General features: G+C 42.3%; 2 protein-coding genes across 6 annotated transcripts in view; one reads left to right on the top strand and one right to left on the bottom strand.

Moving 5' to 3' along the window:
• The window catches only part of Igsf6 (immunoglobulin superfamily member 6), a 29,644-nt gene extending 26,779 nt beyond the window's left edge, over nucleotides 1-2,865 (top strand). Inside the window, exon 6 of the mRNA XM_076942055.1 lies at nucleotides 2,736-2,865. Coding sequence (XP_076798170.1) covers nucleotides 2,736-2,768 — 33 coding nt within the window. The 3' untranslated portion in view covers nucleotides 2,769-2,865. The remainder of the gene's footprint in view (nucleotides 1-2,735) is intronic.
• The window catches only part of Mettl9 (methyltransferase 9, His-X-His N1(pi)-histidine), a 40,832-nt gene extending 28,756 nt beyond the window's left edge, over nucleotides 1-12,076 (bottom strand). The window contains exons 1-2 of one of the 5 annotated variants that reach the window (XM_034512529.2): nucleotides 11,627-12,076; nucleotides 117-307 (exon numbers count right to left, since the gene is read on the bottom strand). In XM_034512529.2, coding sequence (XP_034368420.1) covers nucleotides 117-307; nucleotides 11,627-11,791 — 356 coding nt within the window. In that variant the 5' untranslated portion in view covers nucleotides 11,792-12,076. Of the gene's footprint in view, nucleotides 1-116; nucleotides 308-11,626 lie in introns of those variants that run through there. The other 4 variants (XM_076942042.1, XM_034512537.2, XM_076942047.1 and 1 more) reach the window with 4 other exon arrangements.
• Between the last annotated feature and the right edge of the window lie 9,154 nt (nucleotides 12,077-21,230).

Raw genomic sequence — 21,230 nt, 5'->3', positions numbered from 1 at the left:
GTAGTACCTAGAACAAGGCACCACCATTCATCTTTCCTTTTTTAAGCCTAAGAATAATTAAAAAAAAAAAATGGGGTGGGGGTGGGGGTGAAGTGGAGATTCTCATATTCACTTACCCATTAATAGATGTTCTAGACATAAACAGGCTAAAAACAGATGATACAAAAGAATGGTAGAGTTGGATAAATAGCCAGCCAGATTTCTCAATGCTGTTGTTTAAGAAGATCTGTGTTCCTTGGTCAAGATAACTCTGAACAAAGACAGACTGAAGTGATTCGCATAATTTCTCTCTGTTGCACACATACCACTAGGAAAGAAAAAAAAAAGATTAAACATAGTTGATGTAATACCTAAGAAATGTAACAAAAGCCAGAAGCCAAATATAATCTAAGATCTTCAAATATAATCTCACAACTCTTGAGGCCAATCATAATCTTTTCTGCCCACGTGACCCACAAGTACAAAATTCTTCCTCAGCAGGAACTCTCACTTCACTCTCTTCAGCCAGCCCTCTAGAGAATGGGGAGGTTTCTGGTCATGCAGTACAGCAGCAGGCAGCAGAACTAGACCATCAGCCCAGGTCTTAGAAGCCTAACCCAAGGCTTCACTCACAACACAGTCAAGTCACAAGACCTTCCCAGGCTGAGATTCACTCAGCATCACAAAGCTAATGGCTGGCATCATTTGTATCCAAATGAAACCTCACATAAACCAATAACGCACATCAAATCCACCAACCAAATCAGCAGCAGAATGAGCAAGAATTAATTGGTACTTTGGAAAATACACCAGGTTGTCTGTCTTCCTCAGAGGTATAAGGGAAAGAGACTTTTGGACATCCTGGGGTCTGCTTTAGCAATATGCTGACCAGCAACCCTAAGAGACTGCAGGATGAGCTCAAGAAAGCTGAAGAAGCACCCTGAGTTCATTCTGCAGTCAAGAAGACCAAGTGATGGCACAGTAACAAAAGATTTCTATGAATAGGCTCTAGCAAGAGCATATTTTTTAAAAACAAAATTCCAAAACTACAGATAAAAATTAACCTAGTAGATGCATGGCTCAGTGGTTAAAAACACTGGCTGACCTTCAAAGGACCCAGATTAGTTTCTGAGCACCCACACAGCAGCTCACAATCATCTGTAACTCCAGTTTTAGGAGAGCCAATGCCCTCTTCTGTCCTCCATGGGTACTTCATGCACATGATCATGTAAATACACGCAAGCAAACACTCATACACATAAAATAAAAATAATTTATTTCATTTATTTATTTAACTCACCTCCCAAAACATACATTTCCCATTAGTGTAACACAAAAGTGACAAAGTAAGTTGCATGGCAGCGTCACTGTCAGACCCATAAGCAAGTCCTAGCTCTACAACTCCTATGTGAGTTCAGACAAGTGAGAGCTCAGACTATCATTCCTTAGCAACCAGTGTGATGCTACTAGTATCTATCTTGGTAGAGTAGAGAATGAAACAAAATAATGCAGGCAAGTCCTCAGCACAGCACAAAGCATGCAGTGAGACCTGTGGAGGTTAGTAGTAGTGATTCCGCTAGCGCAGTCAGATAACAATAAGCCCATTAAATACACTGGACTCACTCAATGTATTATTTGTTAGGAAAATACTAATGTTTCCAAATAAGGAGTCTACTAGTCAAAAATGACTTGTTTAACTCTGACAAATCTGGCCATTTACCAGCAGTAAGTGTCCCATAAGTTCCTGCACAATTAATGGAGCAGTTTTACAGTCATCCTATGCTTACTAAATGCTGAGTGCAATCCGTCTTCCTCATACTGGCTTTAAAAGAAATCAACTGTAAGCCAGCAAAAACATGCAAAAGGTCACACTAAATGTCAATGATTCATCCTTTATACACTCCAGATCCCAAACTGAGCAAGTCAAACCTTTCTTGTTATTGACTACTTTGTACTAACCTGCTATTTAACCACCATTATCAAAACTACCTGGGCTTTATCTAGAACTCCCTGTCGCCTCTACCCTGTAATGACAAGCTTTAAGATGGCTTAAACTCATAGCCTACACTTCACTCCTTGGTCTGGAAATGTTCTTGCTTAATCATTTACTAATCCTTAAAACTTACTGAGCCTGAAGCTGTGACCCAGTACAGCTCATAAACCATTTTTATTATCTTTGTGACCTTGTGTACATTCTGAACTCTTGAGTTACACACACACACAAACACACACACACACACACACACACACACACACAAACACACACAAACTCTGAAATGACTACTCAAGTTGAAACCCAGTACCTTTCTAACAGGAAATCAAGAGCATTCTATTAATGTGAGCAAGAAGTCATCTATCTGAAAACCAGGAGCTAAGAATTTCTTGGCATCCATTTGTAAATAGACAACAAGAATAACAATAAATTTAGACTTCCAGAAGTAAAGCAACAGGTGGCATCATTAACTGCTATAATTTATTGTTTTCAAGCACCAAGAAAAAAAACCCTCCAATTTTAATAGCATATTTCTCCATAAATACTAACACATGTGGTTGAACCTTTCCTACCACAGTTTTCTGGGGTATCTGACTAAAAATGGCCTCCATAGGCTCTTCTATTTGAATGCTTAGTAACCAGGGACAGCACTACTTTAAAGGATTAGAAGGATTAGGTGTGGCCTTGCAGGAATAGAGGAAGTATGTCACTGGGGGAGGGCTTTGAGGTATCAAAAGCCCATGCTAAGCCATTCCTCTCTCAGCCTGCAGATCAGGACATAACTCTCAGCTACTGATCATATGACTGAATGACTGCCTGCCTGCCTGCCTGCCTGCCTGCCTGCCTGCCACCATGCTCCCTGCCATGATAGTAATGGACTAACCTCTGAAACTATAAGCAAGCCCCAATTAAACATTTTCTTTTACAATAGTTGCTTTGGCCATGGTGTCTCTTCACAACAATAGAACAGTGACAGAAGTTGGTTAGTGAATGGAATTTGCTGCAGAATAAAACGGAGTAAGAGGTTTCCATGTCCCTCCTGACCAGTTATGTGATACAAGCTTCAAGTCCACAACAGCATTAATTATCATTACCAAAAAGCAAAAACTAAACTGTCAATCAACTGATGAGTAAAAAAGGTGGTAAGTGCATACAAGAGAACATAAAGAATGAAGTGCAGGCTCATGCTCCAGAGGGTAAGCCTTGACCACATACTAAAGCAAACAAGCCAGTCACAAGGTCACACACTGTACAATTATTCTGCTTATAACAAACATCTATGATATGGAAATTCAGAGACAAAAAACAGATTTTGTGGCCCAGGTGTTGGGCAAAGAGACAGCAGGGACTGGCTACTAATGGACATAGGCTCCCTTTTGAGATTAAAAAAAAAAAAAAAAACCAAAATCAGATATGAGTAATTCACAACTCTGAAAATATTAGAATCTATCAAATCATACATTTTAACTTTTATGGGGACTGTGGCGATATCTCAGTTGGTAAAGTGTTTGCCTTGCAAACATGAGGACCTTAATTCAATGTCCAGAACCATGTAAATGAAGAAGACAGGCATGTGGTGTTAAATTTATAATCCAGTGCTGGAAAGGTGAAGAAAAATAAAGTCCTAGGGCTTCCTGGCCAGCCAGCTTTGTCGTACCTATCTGGCAAGTTCCAGGCCTGTGACTAAGAGAACAAAGAGAACGAAGTGGACAGCTCCTAAGGAATGACAACTAAGGCTATTGTGAGTGCCACCCACACTCACAAACATGCACACACATACAACTAACTACAGTGTTTTCATAGCAAACACACCTACATGTGGTGGGCAGTTTGATCCTATAGAAATTAAGTACTCTGAAAACACAAGTGATCTATCAAACCTCTTAGCATGTAAAATTTAATAACATATAACCATAATAACTGTCAAAGTGCTCACCATGGTCTCTAAGGCCTTACCTCACAGCATGTACTACCCTGACACTGGGCCTTCACTCTCCTTTCCCACGGCTATTTGGCATGCTGTTTGTTCAGCCCATTGTACTCCCCTCCTGGTTAGTACAGCCCCGATAAAGCATTTCCTCAGTTTCCCTGAACTTTTCAGAGTAGCTCAGAGTTCCCAGTACTAAGGCCCCCTCATATAACCCATGTAGCTCCTTGGCAACATGTATGCCAGCTGAACAGTGACTGAACAATTACATGTTTGGCATCTATCCTCACAGAGCGAAAGATTAATAAAGATTGGCACAATAGCTGGCTTCAGTTTGGTAGATGATTTGTCTCTGGCTCTCAAAAGAATCACTGCTAAGACCCAAAGGTGGTTTAAATAGGTAGAATCTGACATCTTTAACAAACTCATGGAGGAAACAAGGATAACCACAGAGACATCCTGTCACTAGGTTGTCAGTTGCTCAAACTCCAATGTTTCTACAAGGTCTTGCTTAACCCTAACTTTGCAAACAGTGGTTAAAGATATCTACCTATCTCAAAACTGCATTACCATGCAAAAACAAACATGAAAGAAAGAGAGTGAGCACTGGGCACCTGGCAAATCTTTATGTTGCAATTATACCACATAACTTCTTGGGTTTTGTTTTTGTTTTTTGACGGGGTCTTGCTCTGTAGAACAGGCTGGTTTGGTTTGGAGCTCACTATATAGCTCAGACTAAAGGTGATCATCCTGCCTCAGCCTCCCAAGTACTAGAAGGAAGCACAGGCATGAGACACTTCACATGGGTTAACCCTCCTATTTTTTTTAACAGAAGGTCATCCGAGCCTGAGTACCTTCAGCTGTCTCTAGAGTCGATTCGTGCAACTGTATGCCAAGAACATCTTTTAAAGGGTTCTTGCTTCACTCTATCCTGTATTGCTTGAAAACAAAATAGGGCTATTCTCCAATGAAACAGGTCTAGACAAGTTTAAGGAAAAATAATCCAATCTGGACAATGTATTCCCACGGGCCAGGGTTTCTCAATCTGCCACTTGGGGCTGATAATCCTTTGTCATTAATTACCTTTATACATCAGATGCTGGCAGCACCATCCCAAGTGCACAATACGTCCTCAGCGATAGAGCAACTGCTACTGCCTCAGAGCCTATATGAGAACTGGATTTAGCCAGTAGTGTTTCCTAACTATCTTAGCTTAACTCTGGTCTGAGACTGCTACTGATTATATTAAAGGAGTCACTCATTGGTCTCAGGGAATTTGAACTTCAGAAGGGAAAATAAAAATCTAAAACCAAAAGAAACAAGTAATAATGAGACTATGGTCTGGGCTGCAACCTGAAGCCTCAATAAGCAAATCTTGCTCAGAAGCCCACAAGAGACACTCAGTGCAGGAACTACACATAGTTGGTGGTCCCCCTGTAGTCACTGCTCTGCAGACAACCAAGTTTAAATGAAAGCTCTACAGAGCTCGCAGCACCAGCTGCCTAAAGATTCACTTTCCAGCAGGGAAGTTCATTGAGTGAATGGTCCTCAAAGGCTACAGAGACAAAGGTGCACTGGGCTAGAACGAAATACTACACTTATTAAATTTCCTGCTGGAAAAGCCCTTAGAGCTATGCACCAGCTCCACATAGGGCTCAACTCTTGCTGGAGACAACAGTGTCTAAAAAAGCGTTTTAATGATTTCACTATCATTCTCCTTTAAAGGTCTGCAAACTTATTAACCAAGTAAACTTTGAAATCCAACCAACCTACTGATGCTAAACACCTTTTAAAACTATAGTAACTGACAATATTTGTGGTTATTTGTACAAGCCTCCAAGGACAGTAATAACTAGACAAACAGTAAAAAGACAAAAGGGGTGGGTGACGGCAGCATGGCAGCATCTCTGATAATATTACTAAATCAAGGTAATGGGACATGAAGTCATATTGTCTGTCAAAACTTCTTCATGGGCTGGAGAGTGGCTCAGAGGGTAAGAACATTTGCTGTGTAAACATAAGAACCTGAGTTGAAATCCCAAGCACACACATAAAAAGCCAGGTATGTCTGTATATGACCATAACCCCAGTGTCAGAGGGTGGGACCAAGTGGATTCTGGAAGCTTGCTGGCCAGGCAGCCTAGCCAAAACCATTAGCTTGTAGTTTAGTGAGAGACCCTGTCTGTCTCAAGAAAATAAGACAGAGAACAATAGAGGAGTATGCCCAATGTCCTCCTTTGGCCTCCACAACTGTGCACCTGCACACTGAATGCATACACACACGCATACACACACAAAATAAAACTTTACTAGTCACATGAACATTTCTTAATGTTTATATAACTTTGGTTGACAAGTCACTTTTAGAGTGAAATGCAACTCCTCTACGAAACCACAGCTGACTGCCAAAGGCTAAGGGACACAAGTAGAAGTTTCTCTAACATTATTTTTTACAGCTTCACCACCAGTCAAACATGCTATACAATGAATAGTGTTTTCTTCCAAAATACAAATACACCAGTAAAACTTGCAAACTGTAAAACACAGCTTACTGACTTTACATAGTATGATATAATAAATATTATTTAAAACTTCTGGGAAACCCTCAAGGTGATAAGAATGTCTTTAGGGAATCAGAGAGATAGCTCAGGAGTTAAGAGCATTTACTGCGCTTCCAGAGAACCAGGGCTTGATTCCCAGAACCTACAAGGTGGCTCACAACCAGTTCAATCCCCTCTTCTGGCTTCCTTGGAAACTAGGCATGGTGCCCAGACACAGCCAGACATGGTACAGTCAAGATACTCATACACATAAAATAAAAATCAATCTTTTTTTTTTTTTTTTTTTTTTGGTTTTTCAAGACAGGGTTTCTCTGTTTAGCCCTGGCTGTCCTGGAACTCACTCTGTAGACCAGGCTGGCCTCGAACTCAGAAATCCTCCTGCCTCTGCCTCCCAAGTGCTGGGATTAAAGGCGTGCGCCACCACCGCCCGGCAAAATCAATCTTTTTTAAAATTAAGAATTTTTTTGTTTGTAGATAAGATGATTTCCAAAGTGGGAAAGAAGAAAATTTATGACTAGAAAGCTGAAACTATGTCCCCAAGAACAGAAAAAAATACTAAAGATTGAGATTGGTCATCCACGGCCAATAATTTAATCCATTATATCTAACATGGGAAATTATGCAACCTAGGACTTAGCACCCTATTCTGGTAATTTAGGCCCATAATTCAATACACTTATGGATTCCTGGCTTTTGGTGCAGCTTTTCTATAAATTACAACATTTGGCAAGACAAGACTGAGAATTTCCCTCTCTCCAGTACTGGCCAAAACGTGTAAATAAACCTGTATCCTTCCATCAATTTCTATATCCAGGTTTTCTGTACAACATCCAGCAGCATAAACCTTAGATCTCAGTAACAATTCACACAATGAAAGGTGCCCTCCTATTCATAGTGGATAACCATTTATATAGATTAAAACAAGTTGTTTTAGTTTTAATTTAATATATATAATAGGCAGTCCTCATTCCAAATATTCTCTCATGGTTAGTATTTTATAATCCTAAGACTTTAAAGAAACTTCTGATGAGCCAAGCAACACTCTTTTCAGTAGAGGTTACGGAGTCCTCTAGAACACTTTCAAAGGGCAGCATGATGGCCCTTGGCACATTCAGGGAAGGAAGTGATCTTAGTGTTCCATGAAACTGAGGCGAACACTTGTTTAAGGGCTTCTGGACAGGGTATAAAGAGGAACGAAACCTTCTCCAGAGTCTTTAGTATTCAGCTGCAAAGGCTTCCAGACTAGAAGGCAGAAAGAGATACCAATCCATCACAGTCTATCTGGCTGGCTGGCTGGCTGGCACCCTGAAGCATGGTTAACTCATGACTGACTTCTGCCAATCTCACAAGGTAAATGAGGAATAAAGGGACAGGAAACTCAATCTGTCCTTTAGTACATTTGACTCTGGCAGGGATGCTCAAGTATTTTTTTTTACTTATATATATATATTCCAATTCTACTTTGAATCCATTGTTGAGGCTGGCACAGCAATTCTAAGCTTATATAAGAAGGTAAAAATAAATATCAAGTATACACATAACTTGCAATTTTAAGTGACCTCTAAATAATTCCAGTTATTAAATGCTGTATGTGGAAAACAGTTTGAAATTTTTCACCTGAGGAAACTGCAATGGTTTTGGTGCCAACAAGTTTTATAACAATCTTTCGATCCATCAATTGAGAGGCTGTGGATGACTGTTATTACCAAGAATCTAGTAACTGGAGCCTTGAGGAGCCTTTCAAGTTTCAATAGCTCCGTAATAGCTCCTAACTGTAAGCACTGGGTAGAATGCGCTGAAAGCACTACATCCAAAGGTTTTGTTGTTCTCTGTTATGTTCTTGGACTGAGAGTGACAAGTGACATCTATCTCTTGCCACTCTCCCCAGTGACTCCTCCCTCCCATCCTTCAATAGAGAATGCACAGGTGATCAATGAAGCTCAAAATTTTCTCTTTTGAAGGGACTAAACAGATTTTTTAAAGCTATATACTTTTAAAGGTCAGAGAAAATACTGCTGGTCACTAATTGCTCAACTCTATGTCTTCACCCTGCATATACTCAGTGGTACTGTCCACAGTTGAACCAATGTGGGGACCATTTCAACAAAAACTCTGACACTTGAATTTCATACGTGAAATTCTCACGTTACAAAATACTATTTTCCAAACCCACTGTTAACCATTTAAAAACACGAGATTATTCTTATTTCACAGGCTACTCAAGTAAGTGAGGCTAGTTTGGCCCTTGTTTCTTACCAAGCTAAAGCTTAACTCAGTTCTGAAGTTAGTACACTGGACCAAAGTACTTAGTTTTCAAGTTAAGCCCTTTTTTAACTTGAACCCTGATCTGTAGCTCTAACTACTACATAACTACGACATAGCAGTTTTTAATGAATAAACCTTACCTCAGATCTTTCTCTTAACCAAAGAACCCTGCACCATAAGTCCTTTCATAAAACACTACTAAGAAAACCTGTGATAAGTATGGTTTAACACATAATTCTTTCATGAAACTCCAAAGAACCAGATGCTCCTGGCCTTGGAACCAACACACCCAAATGAACACCAGAAAACTTCTATAAAACTATTAATTTGAAGAGGGGAAGCCATTAAAGCTACTTCACAAGCAAGAAAGTCATGTAGCAAACCAGGATTCTGAAATATAAAAGAAATAAACCATACCCTCTGCTGGAGTATAGAAAAGACAGCCTCCACTCTGCATTAGCTCATGGCGGCTTCTAGACACACACTTTCATCCTGGTCATTTTCATCTTTACTCACAGACATTTATTTTCTTTTTTTTTTTCTTTTTTTGAAACTTAAACTTGTATTTTTATTTGAATCAGACATTTATTTTCATAACAAATGTATTCACCTCAAAAATAATGTCTGGCAGAGTATAGTGATGCACACTTAAAACAATCTCAGTACTCAGGAGGCCAAGGTAGAAGGATTCTGAATCTGAGGCCATCCTGAGCTACACAGACCCTGTCTCAAAGAACTAAGAGTAGCCAGGTGGCACATGCCTTTAATCCTAGCACATAAGAGGCAGAGGCAGGCAGATCTCTGAGTTCAGTATCTGCCCCATCTACAGATTGAGTTCCAGGACAGTCAGGGCTACACAGAGAAAAACAAACAGCCAAAGAACAAGCCAGACATGGTCATAGAACACCTGTGATCCTAGCATTTTGGAAACTGAAGAAGAAAGATTGCTTTGAGTTCAAAGCCAGCCTGAACTACATAGGAGTACTAGGCCAGCCAGAGCTACAAGGCCCTGTCTAAAAATTATATACATACATACAGACGGACAGACACACAGACTATGGATGTGGCTCAGTGGTACAGTACTTGCCTAGCATGTACAAATCCTGAGTTTGATCCTCAGCACCACAGAAATAAATGAATGTATGCAGTTAGAATGCTCTCTACTGGGAAACACTAAGAAGAATGATGATTCTTCCTGGGCTCTATAGTAACCAATTTTTCAGTTTTTAAAATAAGTTCAATCTTAAAAGATTTAAAAAAATTGTGTGTGTACGTGTGTGTGTGCACATGCACACACTCATGTCCTGAAGAAGTCCAGAGCTATCCAATCCTGCAGGAGCTGGAGTTACAGAGTTGTGGCCTGTCTGTAGTAGGTACTGGAACTGAACAGCACATTCTCTTAACTACTGAGCCATCCCATAAGCACAGTTTTTATGAGCACTTAAATCAAGCCACTGCAGTAATCACAAGTGTTATCATAAATACCAACAACTGGGACACTCGACCATAATTCCTCATCATAGGGAATAATCTTTTTTTTCTATCCACTGCTTGTCAAACACAGCATTTCCAAGTCCTTGTTCCACATGGGCATGAAGCATTCCGATCCTGTATAATTAACATTGTAGTACTTCAGAACTGTCTCTATGACACTGCGCCAGCATAAAATAGTCCGTAGCAATAAACATGGTTATACAATTTAATATTGTATACTAAGTTTATATGCACTCCTAACAACACTACATAAATGGTCATCTAAAACATCACAATCACTAGGGAATTTAAATAATGTAAATCTAGGATTCCTTCCAAAATAGAAAACGAGGTCTGAGTATCGATCAGGGTAGAACAGTTTCCAGGACCTGGGTTCCATCCCAACACCATAAAAAACAAAACCACCCAGTTAATTAGCAAATAAAAATCCTAATGCTACTGTTATACATAAAAAAGTGAGGTCCAAATGACACAAATGACATCTCTCTGTAATAGCATGATGAACTAAATTCGGGCTTTTAGAAGTCCAAAGTTTGTCAAAATTCAAAGGCTTCTCTTCTGTGACTGTAAGGTTAACCACAAACTACTTACAGTCAAATATGAAATACCTCCCTCTTAATTCAACAGCTGACCCATGTATGTTTCTTTAAGTGGTACAAATAGCTAATGAAAAGACCATACAACCCCATCCAACCGGTAGAACCCCCACGGCTCATAATCCATTCACTAACTACAAGAACTCACAGCTGTACAGTTCAGATTTTTTAAACCTGTCCCTTTAAAGCTTGCATCATCTTCCTCCTCCTTCCAACCTTTCTAGTCAGCTAACTAAACCCAAGTTTAAAGGACACGTCTCATAAGCAGAGGGGGAGGAGGGTTCCTAGGCTGGGAGCCCAGACCTGTCAAACACATTTTTTTTTTTTTAAGTGTTTCGGGAAAATGTCAGCCGAAATGTTCGCGAGGCCCAGTCAAATGTCTTTATAACCCTTTGTATATCCAGAGATTCGGCTAGACAAAAAGAGACCGGCTTTCGGGTTTGTTCCTCGCGGGGGAGAGGAAGGCTGGCCGGGTGATGGCTGGGGCGGTTTCCTGCTCAGGCCCCAGAGCCAGCTGGGTGGCCCACCCCAAAGTTGCTCGGGTCCTGAGGCCGGGCACCGACGCCGCCGACGGCCTGGGAACAATGCGGGGCTCTGGGGCGCCCACGCTGGGGTCTGGGGAGCCAGGCAGCAAAGGTTGCCCCCCGCCCGTGCCGCCGAACAAAAGACGCAGCGGGGCCAGCGCCCGGGCCGGGAAAAGTTTGTAAGAGGCCGGGGCCAAGGCCCGCGCGAGCCGCCCCGCACAATGGCCCGGCCGAGCGCGGGAAGGCCGAGCGCCACGCCCCCGCTCCGCAGGGCCGCGGCCCAGTACCTGGTGCGTGTCTTTCCCGCCGCCCGCAGCCGCCGCTGGCCCGCCGGGGCCGCTCGTCATGTTCACGTACAGGGAGCGGGAGAGCGGGCTCCGCAGCGTCCACATCCTCCGCGCCAGCCACACGGACGCCAGGCTCAGGCACAGCCAGCCCGCCAACAGTCTCATCGGGGGGCCGCGGCCGCCAGCTCGGATCACCGCCGGGCCCAAGCCCAGGAGGAGGAGGAGGAGCCGCCGCCTCCGGCCACCGTCGTCGCCGCCGGAGCTCGAGCCATCGCCGCCAAGTCGCCCGTGCAGCCCCCTTCGGGGCCGAGGCGGGGGGTGGGAGGAGCGGCAGGCGCGCGGCCTTCTCAGGTCCCCAGCGGCCCTTTCCGGCCCGGAACGCTAAGGACTCCAGGTCCGGTTTCCACCCGGTGCACTTACAAACGCAGGAGGGGCGTTCTCCTTGCCCAATGAGCAGAGACTGCGAGGCCCGGGAGGTGGGAGAAAGGGCGTGCACGTTCTCCGTGGCGCCGCCTGGACTGGTAATGGCGGAAGGACGGGGTGACTTCCCAAAGGGGTTATTGGAGTCTTGCCGCTCCGAGGAGGGACCTGCTGGACTTCCGGTCTTTCCTTGCCTTAGTAGTAGTTAACTAGCCTGTGGGCCCCTCGACTACACCTTTGACCTAGTTTTTCACATTGACTCGAGGAAAAAGGAATCTCATCCCTTTCCTCAGTCCTGACACACTCAGACCCAGGTTTATTCGATAGACCAGCGCTTCCCTTGCTACAGTCTTGACTATTTAGTAATTTCCATCTGGGGTCAGCGAACCTGACTCCCAACTCCAAAAGCCACCAGATAGATGCAAAGCAGAGAATCTAGGGGGTAAAGAATCGCACCGCTACTCCCAGCCCCAGCGTTCCCAAGCCTGAGAAGCTGCTGTCACAGGTCTAGTGAAGAAGCCCTCATGCCTTTGTTGGAAGCTGCTGCTGCTGGAACACTCAACGAAACGTGATGGAAAATAGCACCGGCTTGACAACAAAGGCCACAAGTTAGTTCTGGCTGCCATGTTTCCTTGAGCTGACAGAAGTTGGACCAGGCATTCTTAAAATGAGCTCGGTCTGGGGAGATTTAGCCAGATGTTTCTTAGATCGTTTATAGCAGGAAGAAGCCCAATGTTTCTAAACTGAGGGTCATGTAAAGTTCCTGTGTCTCAACTTCCTGTTGCTACTAAACTACAACTGGATAGTGACATATCTGCTAGCCCAGCTACTCACACCTTCCTAGGTTTGTGAGAACATGCTTTTCATTTGACAGCGCCAGAGATTCTGTACATTAATTTTAGTATAAAACGAATTTATCTTTACATTAATTTCATCACACTACACTAAAGAGATTTCCATTTATGAAATAGTGACCCTTAGATGAGAAATATCATTCCTTACCACAAACTCTTTAGGTGTTAAAGAATCTATTTACCATCTTTCCTTAAGAATATTTTGTTACCTAATGTGCATAGAATATAACAAAATATTTTATATTCTCTCATTCTGGTACATTCTCTGACATATCCCTGCTGGGTATAAAACCAAAGACTATACTTTACTAAATTGAGCTCAAATTTCTAGAAGTACGGGTCCAACATACTTTAAAGAAGCTATAATAGTGAGTGCAAATGACTGTATTATGTCACCTCTTTGAGTTCCAATAAAGCTCTTCTGTACCAAACCAGAGTCATCTTCATCTTTTTTAAGTAAAGGGGAGAAGCAAAGCAACAGGGGTGCATAAACAGGCGTGTTTCATTTGGAAAGACAAAGGATACAGAAAACTGTGCCCTAACTATAGATTAAGCTTGCTTAACCACAGCTCCAAGACCTCAAAATGTGTCCTCTAAACAAGAAGCAAAGATACATCTGGTAGGAGCTGAAGAATCTGGGGTCAACTTGACAGCTAAAATGCCTACCAAATTTTGCTTTATGCCCGAACAGCTCACCTAGAAAAAATAAATTACTCACATTCAAACTACTCTATAATCACAAACTACATGTGTAGGTGTGATTTACATCTAGGAAGCACAGGAAGAAAGCAAAGCACAGCATAAGCAAATGAAAAGCAAATGTGATAGCAAACCTTCTCATAAAGGGTAGTGTCCCAGCTCCTGGCTGTTCGATCCATCCAAGAAGCCTTGCCTCTCTCCTCTCCTCTCTCAGCCTCCTGAATTACAAATCAGGAGGAAGGAAAGCTGCAAGAGTAAATATACTAAGCAGAAGTTCAGACTGCCCTCTGGGACAGCCCCCTACTAGGATGTCACTACTGTACATTAAAACCTGTTATCCATAATGGGAATAGTAAGAGGCACCCCTAATACAGAAAGCAAAAGATAAGCCAATATCTTTTCCAATGTGGCTTTGAAATGTAGGCAGTGACACTCAAGAGTCACCTACCTGCTCTCTTGTGCCTGCTGACCTCAAGTGTCTAGTCTGGCTTTCTGTTCTATTACCAGAAATTGTGGCTGGGTTACTTTACAAATATCCAGGCAAGCAGCTTGTTTCTTACGCAACTTTCCCCAACTCTTCCCTTACCTCCCCCCACCTTCATCCCCTCTCTTTAACCCTCCTTTCCTTTTCATCAGGCCTTGTTATACAGGCTAAGCTGGCCTTGAACTCACAATCATCCTGACTATGCCTCACAAACACAGGGATCTCAAGAATATGCTGCCACTCCTAACTTCATATTTGCTTTTCAATTTCAAAGTACAATGTGAAGAAAAACCATAGAGAGAGAGAGAGACGTGGATTTGCAGACTTAAAACTGTTGTGCCTCCTTGTGGAGCTAATAGTCTAAAAGGACTCCTATAATTAAATGTTTTTCTCCAATTTTTGTATGTACATGCACATATGCATGTAGGTGCACATGTATTTATGTGTGAAGGATACTGATTTCAGGTGTCCTCCCCTAAGAATTTTGGTTTCTATTTTTAAAAAACACACAAATACTATAAGAATATGTTTTGTTTTAAACCTGTGTGGGATATAGGGCTACTTCAGCTTGTCCACAACAGCTATGATTTGCCTTGTGCTCTAGTAGGGGCACAGTTTTGCCAGCTTCAGATAGTTTCTGTGACTGTGTGACATTTGGAATTCTGAGAACTCTTCAGAGGGTATATAAATGCTAGAGCGCTAATAGGTGAGTTGTTGGGTTGGTTACTGTTGGTTGCAGTTTGTTAATTAGTCATGCACAAAGAAGAAACAACACGAAAAAATTAAATATCCTGACTACAAAGATCAAACTTGCCCCAAGGAACTTGATGCCCCTAATCAGCAGGAAGTAGTCTAATGATAGCATCATCCCTTTCCCCTCCCTCCTTTCTTCTTTCATATCTAGTGCTAGGAAGTTGAAAGGGTAGAAGAAAACTTCACAAAGTAGCCAAAAGAATGGCTACATTCTTCTGTCATAATCCAGCTTTTTTTAAAGACATGGTCTGTCACTGAACCCAGCACACATGAGTTGTCTGATCAGCAAGCTCCAAAGATCTGCCACACTCCCACAGTAGGGTCACACGCACACACACACACACACACACACACACACAAAGAGAGAGAGAGAGAGAAAGAGAGAAAGAGAGAGAGATTACATACATTCTCTACCATACCACCAATGCTGGAATCTAAATTGAGCAGAGGGTCACTTTACCCACAGAGCCATTTCTCCAGCTCATAGATAAATGTTTTTAAGCTTCTTAATAATGTTTAATAATAACACCTTCAGAAAAAGGTATGTTTGGACCAACATATTAAATTAAATATGTATTACATTAAATGAGACAGACCTTGTCTCAGAAAAAATGTAGTTTTAAGTGCCTCTAAAAACTAAGATTAGCAAATTATTTGATTCAGAACTTTTGTTTCATTTTTATTTTTCAAGACAGGGTTTCTTTGTATAGCCCTTGCTGTCCTGAAATTCAGTCTGTAGACTAGGCTGCCCTAAAATCCAGATATCTACCTGTCTCTGCTTCCAGAGTGCTGAGATTAAAGGTGTACCACCACTACCCAGTTTTATGATCTGGATCTTAAATATCTCCCTAAAGTGAAGTGGAAACTTCTAGTTTCTTCGGAAAGTTATTTATGTCAAATAATGTTTTGTTGGGGCACACAGGTGAAAGGATAACTTGCTAAAGCAAACACGTGAAAGAATGTTTTCCTGAAGCAGACACAAGGTGAAAGGATGTTTTGCTGGAGCAGACATGTAAAAGTGTGGGGAAGAAATCTCGCAGGCGGGGAGAGGGAGTCCGGCGGCAGGGTCCCAGGGCGGTCTGGCATCAGGGTCCCGGGCGGGCTTCCCACATCGCCAGCGGAGGATCCCACATTCATACAGCTGCCTCGGGCTGGCGGCTGCATCGGCAAGGTTCCAGGGTTCCAAAAGCTGGGAATCAGGCGGAGAGACCATGCGACACGAGACACGTGTCCGGTTTTCCAAAACTTTATTGTTCATGACATGGTAAATGGATGCAGGTGGTACGCGCTTCCCCCGCCAAAGGCCAGGGGACTCTCATTTTATAGGGAAGGAAAAAGGGGAGGAAATAACTTAATTAGCTACGCCCCTGGCCTTTTGATAATTCATTAATATTTAAATCTCTGGAGGTAGAGACTTGTTAATCATGCCCTCTACCTGTGCCCTACGTGACTGAAGGTAACAGGTTAAATGGAGTTACCTCGTCCAAGGCCCAACATAAAAGGACCCATGATGAAAAAATATAAATATGACCCCACTGACAGTAGAAAACTAGCACTGAGGAATGGTTTGGTTTGCTCTGCCTTACTATTCTTTGCTAACTACACAACTGTATTGGTTCACCTTACATAGCATTGTTGAGCTCAACTTGTGGTGACAATGCCATTGAGACAAACTTGTTGAAGAACTGCTTGTGAGGTTCCTGCAGTAGTTTGCCACTTTTAGGGCTTTGCCTCAGGTCTGTTGGTGAGCCTGGAGGTTTCTTTGGGATTGAACTATAGCTGCTGGTTCGTGCCTGGTGTCGCCCTGCCAAAAGGATTGGTCTGTAGCTGTCAGTTCACGTGTGCTGTCTGCCTGCCTAGAGAATTGGTCTACAGCTGCTGAGTAGTATTTGGTGTTTGCTACAGGACTGAACTGCTGAGAAAGAAAGTTGAGCTCGCCCCCAAAGAACCACTACTGAACAGGTCCGCTTCCCCCATACCGTAATAACTCTTCTCTTCCACTGCCTCTGCTGGGTGGTAGACTAGAGGAGAGGTTGAACCCTTACTAAAAGTAGGTTGCAAAAAAATTAAGCCTACACTAAGAACCATGTGAAAAAGGGTTGGTCGCTAACCTGCAGTGCTACTAGGAGGCAGTGGAACCTTTTGGAGGAGGCCTGGAAGGAAGTTAGGCCAGTAGTATGTCTTGTGTTGGTGTAGGTGTACATTTCTCCCCTTATTTCTTCTCTTTCTCTCTCCTTCTGTCCCTCCCTCTTTCCATCCCCTCCTCTCTCTCTCCCCTTCTTTCTGCCTCTCAAAACCTCTCTCCCTGGCTGGAGAAAAATTCTGCTCTCCATACCCCCCATCATGGTATTCTTGCTACAAAGCAACAAAACTAAGTATCCAGGGATTAAAACAAACCTTTTCCTCTGTTAACATCCTCCATCTTTTATCACAAGAATGGGACCATGGCTAACATAGTATTAAAACTTTTTTTTTCATTAGTAAGTGTGACAGGTTATTTTTTAGAAACTTTAGTCATTTGCAATGGAATCATTCTGATCTCAGATAAACTCAAAGTCAAAATGGAACTGAAAACAGGTTGTTCTGTTTTTTTTTTTTTTTTTTTTTTTTTTTTTTGGTTTGGTTTGGTTTGGTTTGGCTTGGCTTGGCTTGGTTTGGTTTGGTTTGGTTTGGTTTGGTTTGGTTTTTAATAGCATAGCCCTGGACTCAGTGGTTAAGAGCATTTGCAGCTCTTCCAAAGGATCTGGGTTTGATTTCCAGCATCCACATGGTGGCTCACACACATCAATAAATCCATTTCCAGGGAACCTGACACCCTCTCCTGACCTCAGCCAGCACCAGACAGACAGAGGGTACACACACCTGCATGCAGGCAAAATACCCATACACATAAAATTTAATTTAAAACAAAACAGCAGCCTACACATGAAGGCCTATGGTAGCAAAGAAAAATGACAAAGTGTGTGTCACTGGAGACCCCCAGGCCTGCTCACTTGGACATTGCACCACCTTAGCATCTGCGCTCCTGAAACACTGCATAGTGCCTGGGTGTGTCTTCTTGTTTATGCGATTTGAGGCAAATCACTTGGCCTCCCCATGTCTGTCTCTTTCAAATATGAAAGGCTTATTATAACACTTCAACACATGCAAAGAACTGGCTCTGCTATCATCTTTAGCTTGTATGAGTCATCCTCTCAGATGCCCTTCCCTTGCCTATAGCTGACCGATTTTACAATTCATCTATGGTAATCAGATGATCTGAAATCCTTACTGGCTATAAAATAATACTCACATAACTATGACGATCCTAATGTGGTCTCTGTCTCTTCATGAATTATTTTCCTAAGACCTATAATGATCATTTCTTTTAACTAACATGTCTAGGATGCTCCCATAGCTGTGCCAGTGTTTTGAATACTTCTTCTCCAGTTGATGATGCCGCCTGTGGTAGGGGCTTGGGGAGATGATGACTGTGGAACCTCTGAGAGATGGGGCCTGGCTGGCAAAAGCATAATCAGAAGCAGTCTCTGAAGGTTAGACCCCAGCCCTGATTTAGGTCTGGTTCTCTGTCTCCTGGTCAGCCACTGTGAACAGCCAGTCACTGCCTCATGGAATGCCACCATGCCTTCCCTGCCGTGATGGATGGAAGGACCATGACTCAGAACAAACTTTTCCTCCCTTACTGTTTCTGTCAAGCATTTTGTCATAACAATGAGCAAACTATTGTAATCACTAATCTTATGATATCTTGTCCTAAGAAGATGAAGATGAGGGAAGAGGGTAAGAAATACAAAATTCAAAACCTTAAAGCATTCAAACAACATCACAAATTCAGGCAGCAAACTCAAGTTATCCACTTCTCAGAGATGCTTGTCTCGTCAGTGAGGAAGTCTCCTGCTCTCTGGCTTGTATAACTTTCCCACCTGATTCATCTTTTTGCCTCTGTGGCAGGGATGATGGTTCACCTATTTCCAGAACATTTTAAATTGGTACATCTCCCCCACCCCAAATGACAATCTGGTACTTCAGTTTACATTAGCAATAGCAGTAGAAGGTACAAAAAAAGAAAATTTCCACACACTCAGTAATATTTGTTGAGCACAGTAGCATGTCAGGCCCTAGACTGGAAAACTAGAGCTTCTAACAAACATAGGAATTCACATCCCTCAAGCTTTCTGTGTAGTGTGGAGGTGGAACCAAGTGGCAACCATGCAATGAATGATAATTATGAAATGTTGAGTACTAAAATTGAATTATATATTGTTAGCTTTAGACAAGCACAGTCTAAGTGGCAGTGGGAAGTTGGACTCATCAGGGCAAGCTGCTCTAAAGAAGTATAGCTTCTTTTTTAAAAAGAGGGCTTTGTGGCCCTCCTTTAGACACCCTCTAAGCTGCCAAGTTGCCCAAGTTCCTGCTGGGCTATAGGTGTACCCTGAATGACTACAGAAACAGAAATGGGATAATTCTCACAACCTTTTAGAATGTGAACAATAATGGTCATAGAATTTTGAAGAAAACTGTTAAGGTTAGCACTATGCCCCACGTTCATTCTGCAATCAAATGGTAGTGATGATTATTGTTGAAGTATCTAAAATCAACCCCACTGTCCTTGGACAAGGTACTTAAGCAGTCCCAGGGATGAGTAGCCATCACTTTCAACTTAGCCACTTGAAAGGTCCAGTGTGTGTGTGTGTGTGTGTGTGTGTGTGTGTGTGTGTGTGTGAGCACGTATTTATTCCTTCAAATTTCATCCATTTTATGTAGTTTTTTTTAAATCTCAGAAGGAGCTAGGCATTGTGGTACAAGCTAGTAATCCCAGTACTTGGAAGGTAGAGACAGGAAGGTCAAGAGTACAAGATCAGTTTCCCACATCTGTACTTACACCACATCGTGTGAGAATGCTTCTGAGACTTTTGCTTTTTGGCAGTGCAAGAGGTTAAATCCAGAGTCTTGTGCATATTAGGCAAGTGCTCTACCACTGACGTACATGCCCAGCCCTTGGTTTTTTTATAGTGTCTCACTTTGTAGCTCAAGATGATAAGCTTGAAGAGATACATGTGGCTTACACACACACACACACACACACACACACACACACACACACCAAGTAAATATGGACCTTTCAAGTGAGTTTATGAGTCAAAAGTCTGATAAAAGGGGAAAGCTCTTGTTTTCATTGTTTCTGGGGGCATTTTCAAAGGTCCAGAGCTCTTTCATCTTGTTTTAAATGCACTTTCAAAGGAACCCTTATGCTTGGCCTCTTAATTGCTCTCTCCTGTACAGATGTGGGTTTGGTCTTATGAGTGATTGCGCCCTCTCCACCTGATTCACAATATAACTTTATGACACCTCATTTTGATACACTTACCTTGAAACTATAAAACCTTATTTTGTGACTATAAAACATTCAAACTTCTGTTTTATATGAAACATAAAAGAGCAGTGCCCTGGACCATGAGAATGCTTTTAAAAGATTTTTAAAATCTAAATATTTTCTAGTAGAGCAAACATGCATGTACATAAACAAGTCAGTATACTGTGCAGCTGGGTAGCCATGTGCCTGCTGGCATGAAAGAGGCCACTGCTTCATTTTTGCACAACTACAAAGTGGTCAGAAATAAGGAAGAACATTTTGATGAAAGAGGACATTTGGGCAATCCACCAACCCAGAAATCAGACAGAACTATCTCTCTTCTCTGGAGAAAACTGTGATTCACTTTTTAAATAGCCACATATTCTCTGGGCTTATTTTATAATTAAGCCTAGGATCTTCCTCATATTTGATGTGAGTACAGCGCACTGTGGAGCTGAGGGAGAATGGGGCTTGAAGAGAAAACATAGCTGGAGCTTGGGCTGTAACTCAGCTGATACAGTGCTCAGTGAACATGCATGAAGTGCAAAGTGCAGTCCTCAATACCATAGAAACTGAGCATGGCCAGGGATGTAGCTCTGTGCTTGCCCAGCATGCGTGAAGTCCTAGTTTAGCACCTCAGCACTGCATAAAGAAGACATGGTAGTGCATACCTGTAATCCCAGCACTTGAAAGAGGAAGGCCAGAGAATAAGGAGTTCAAGGTCAGATTGAGAAGATACAGTGTTTTTCTTGTAATCATGAGAACTTAAGTCTAATCCCCAGAACCCATATTTTAAGAAATGCTTGTAAACTCATCACTAGAGAGACAGAGGCACTGGTTCCAGGTCAGTTTGTGACCACATCTTAAAAAACAAAAACAAAACAAAAAGAAGACACTGTATCTGAATAATAACACCCAAGGTTGTTCCCTGACCTCCACAAACATGCAGACAACCTGCAAACACACACACACACACACACACAGACACACACATAGCTACATAGCAAGTTTGAGATGAGCTACATGAGACCCTGTCTACAC

Source organism: Arvicanthis niloticus, chromosome 1 (assembly GCF_011762505.2).
Source record: "Arvicanthis niloticus isolate mArvNil1 chromosome 1, mArvNil1.pat.X, whole genome shotgun sequence".
NCBI lineage: Eukaryota > Metazoa > Chordata > Mammalia > Rodentia > Muridae > Arvicanthis > Arvicanthis niloticus.
Note: the sequence above shows the minus strand (reverse complement) of the source record. Positions and strands in the feature narration are given on the sequence as shown.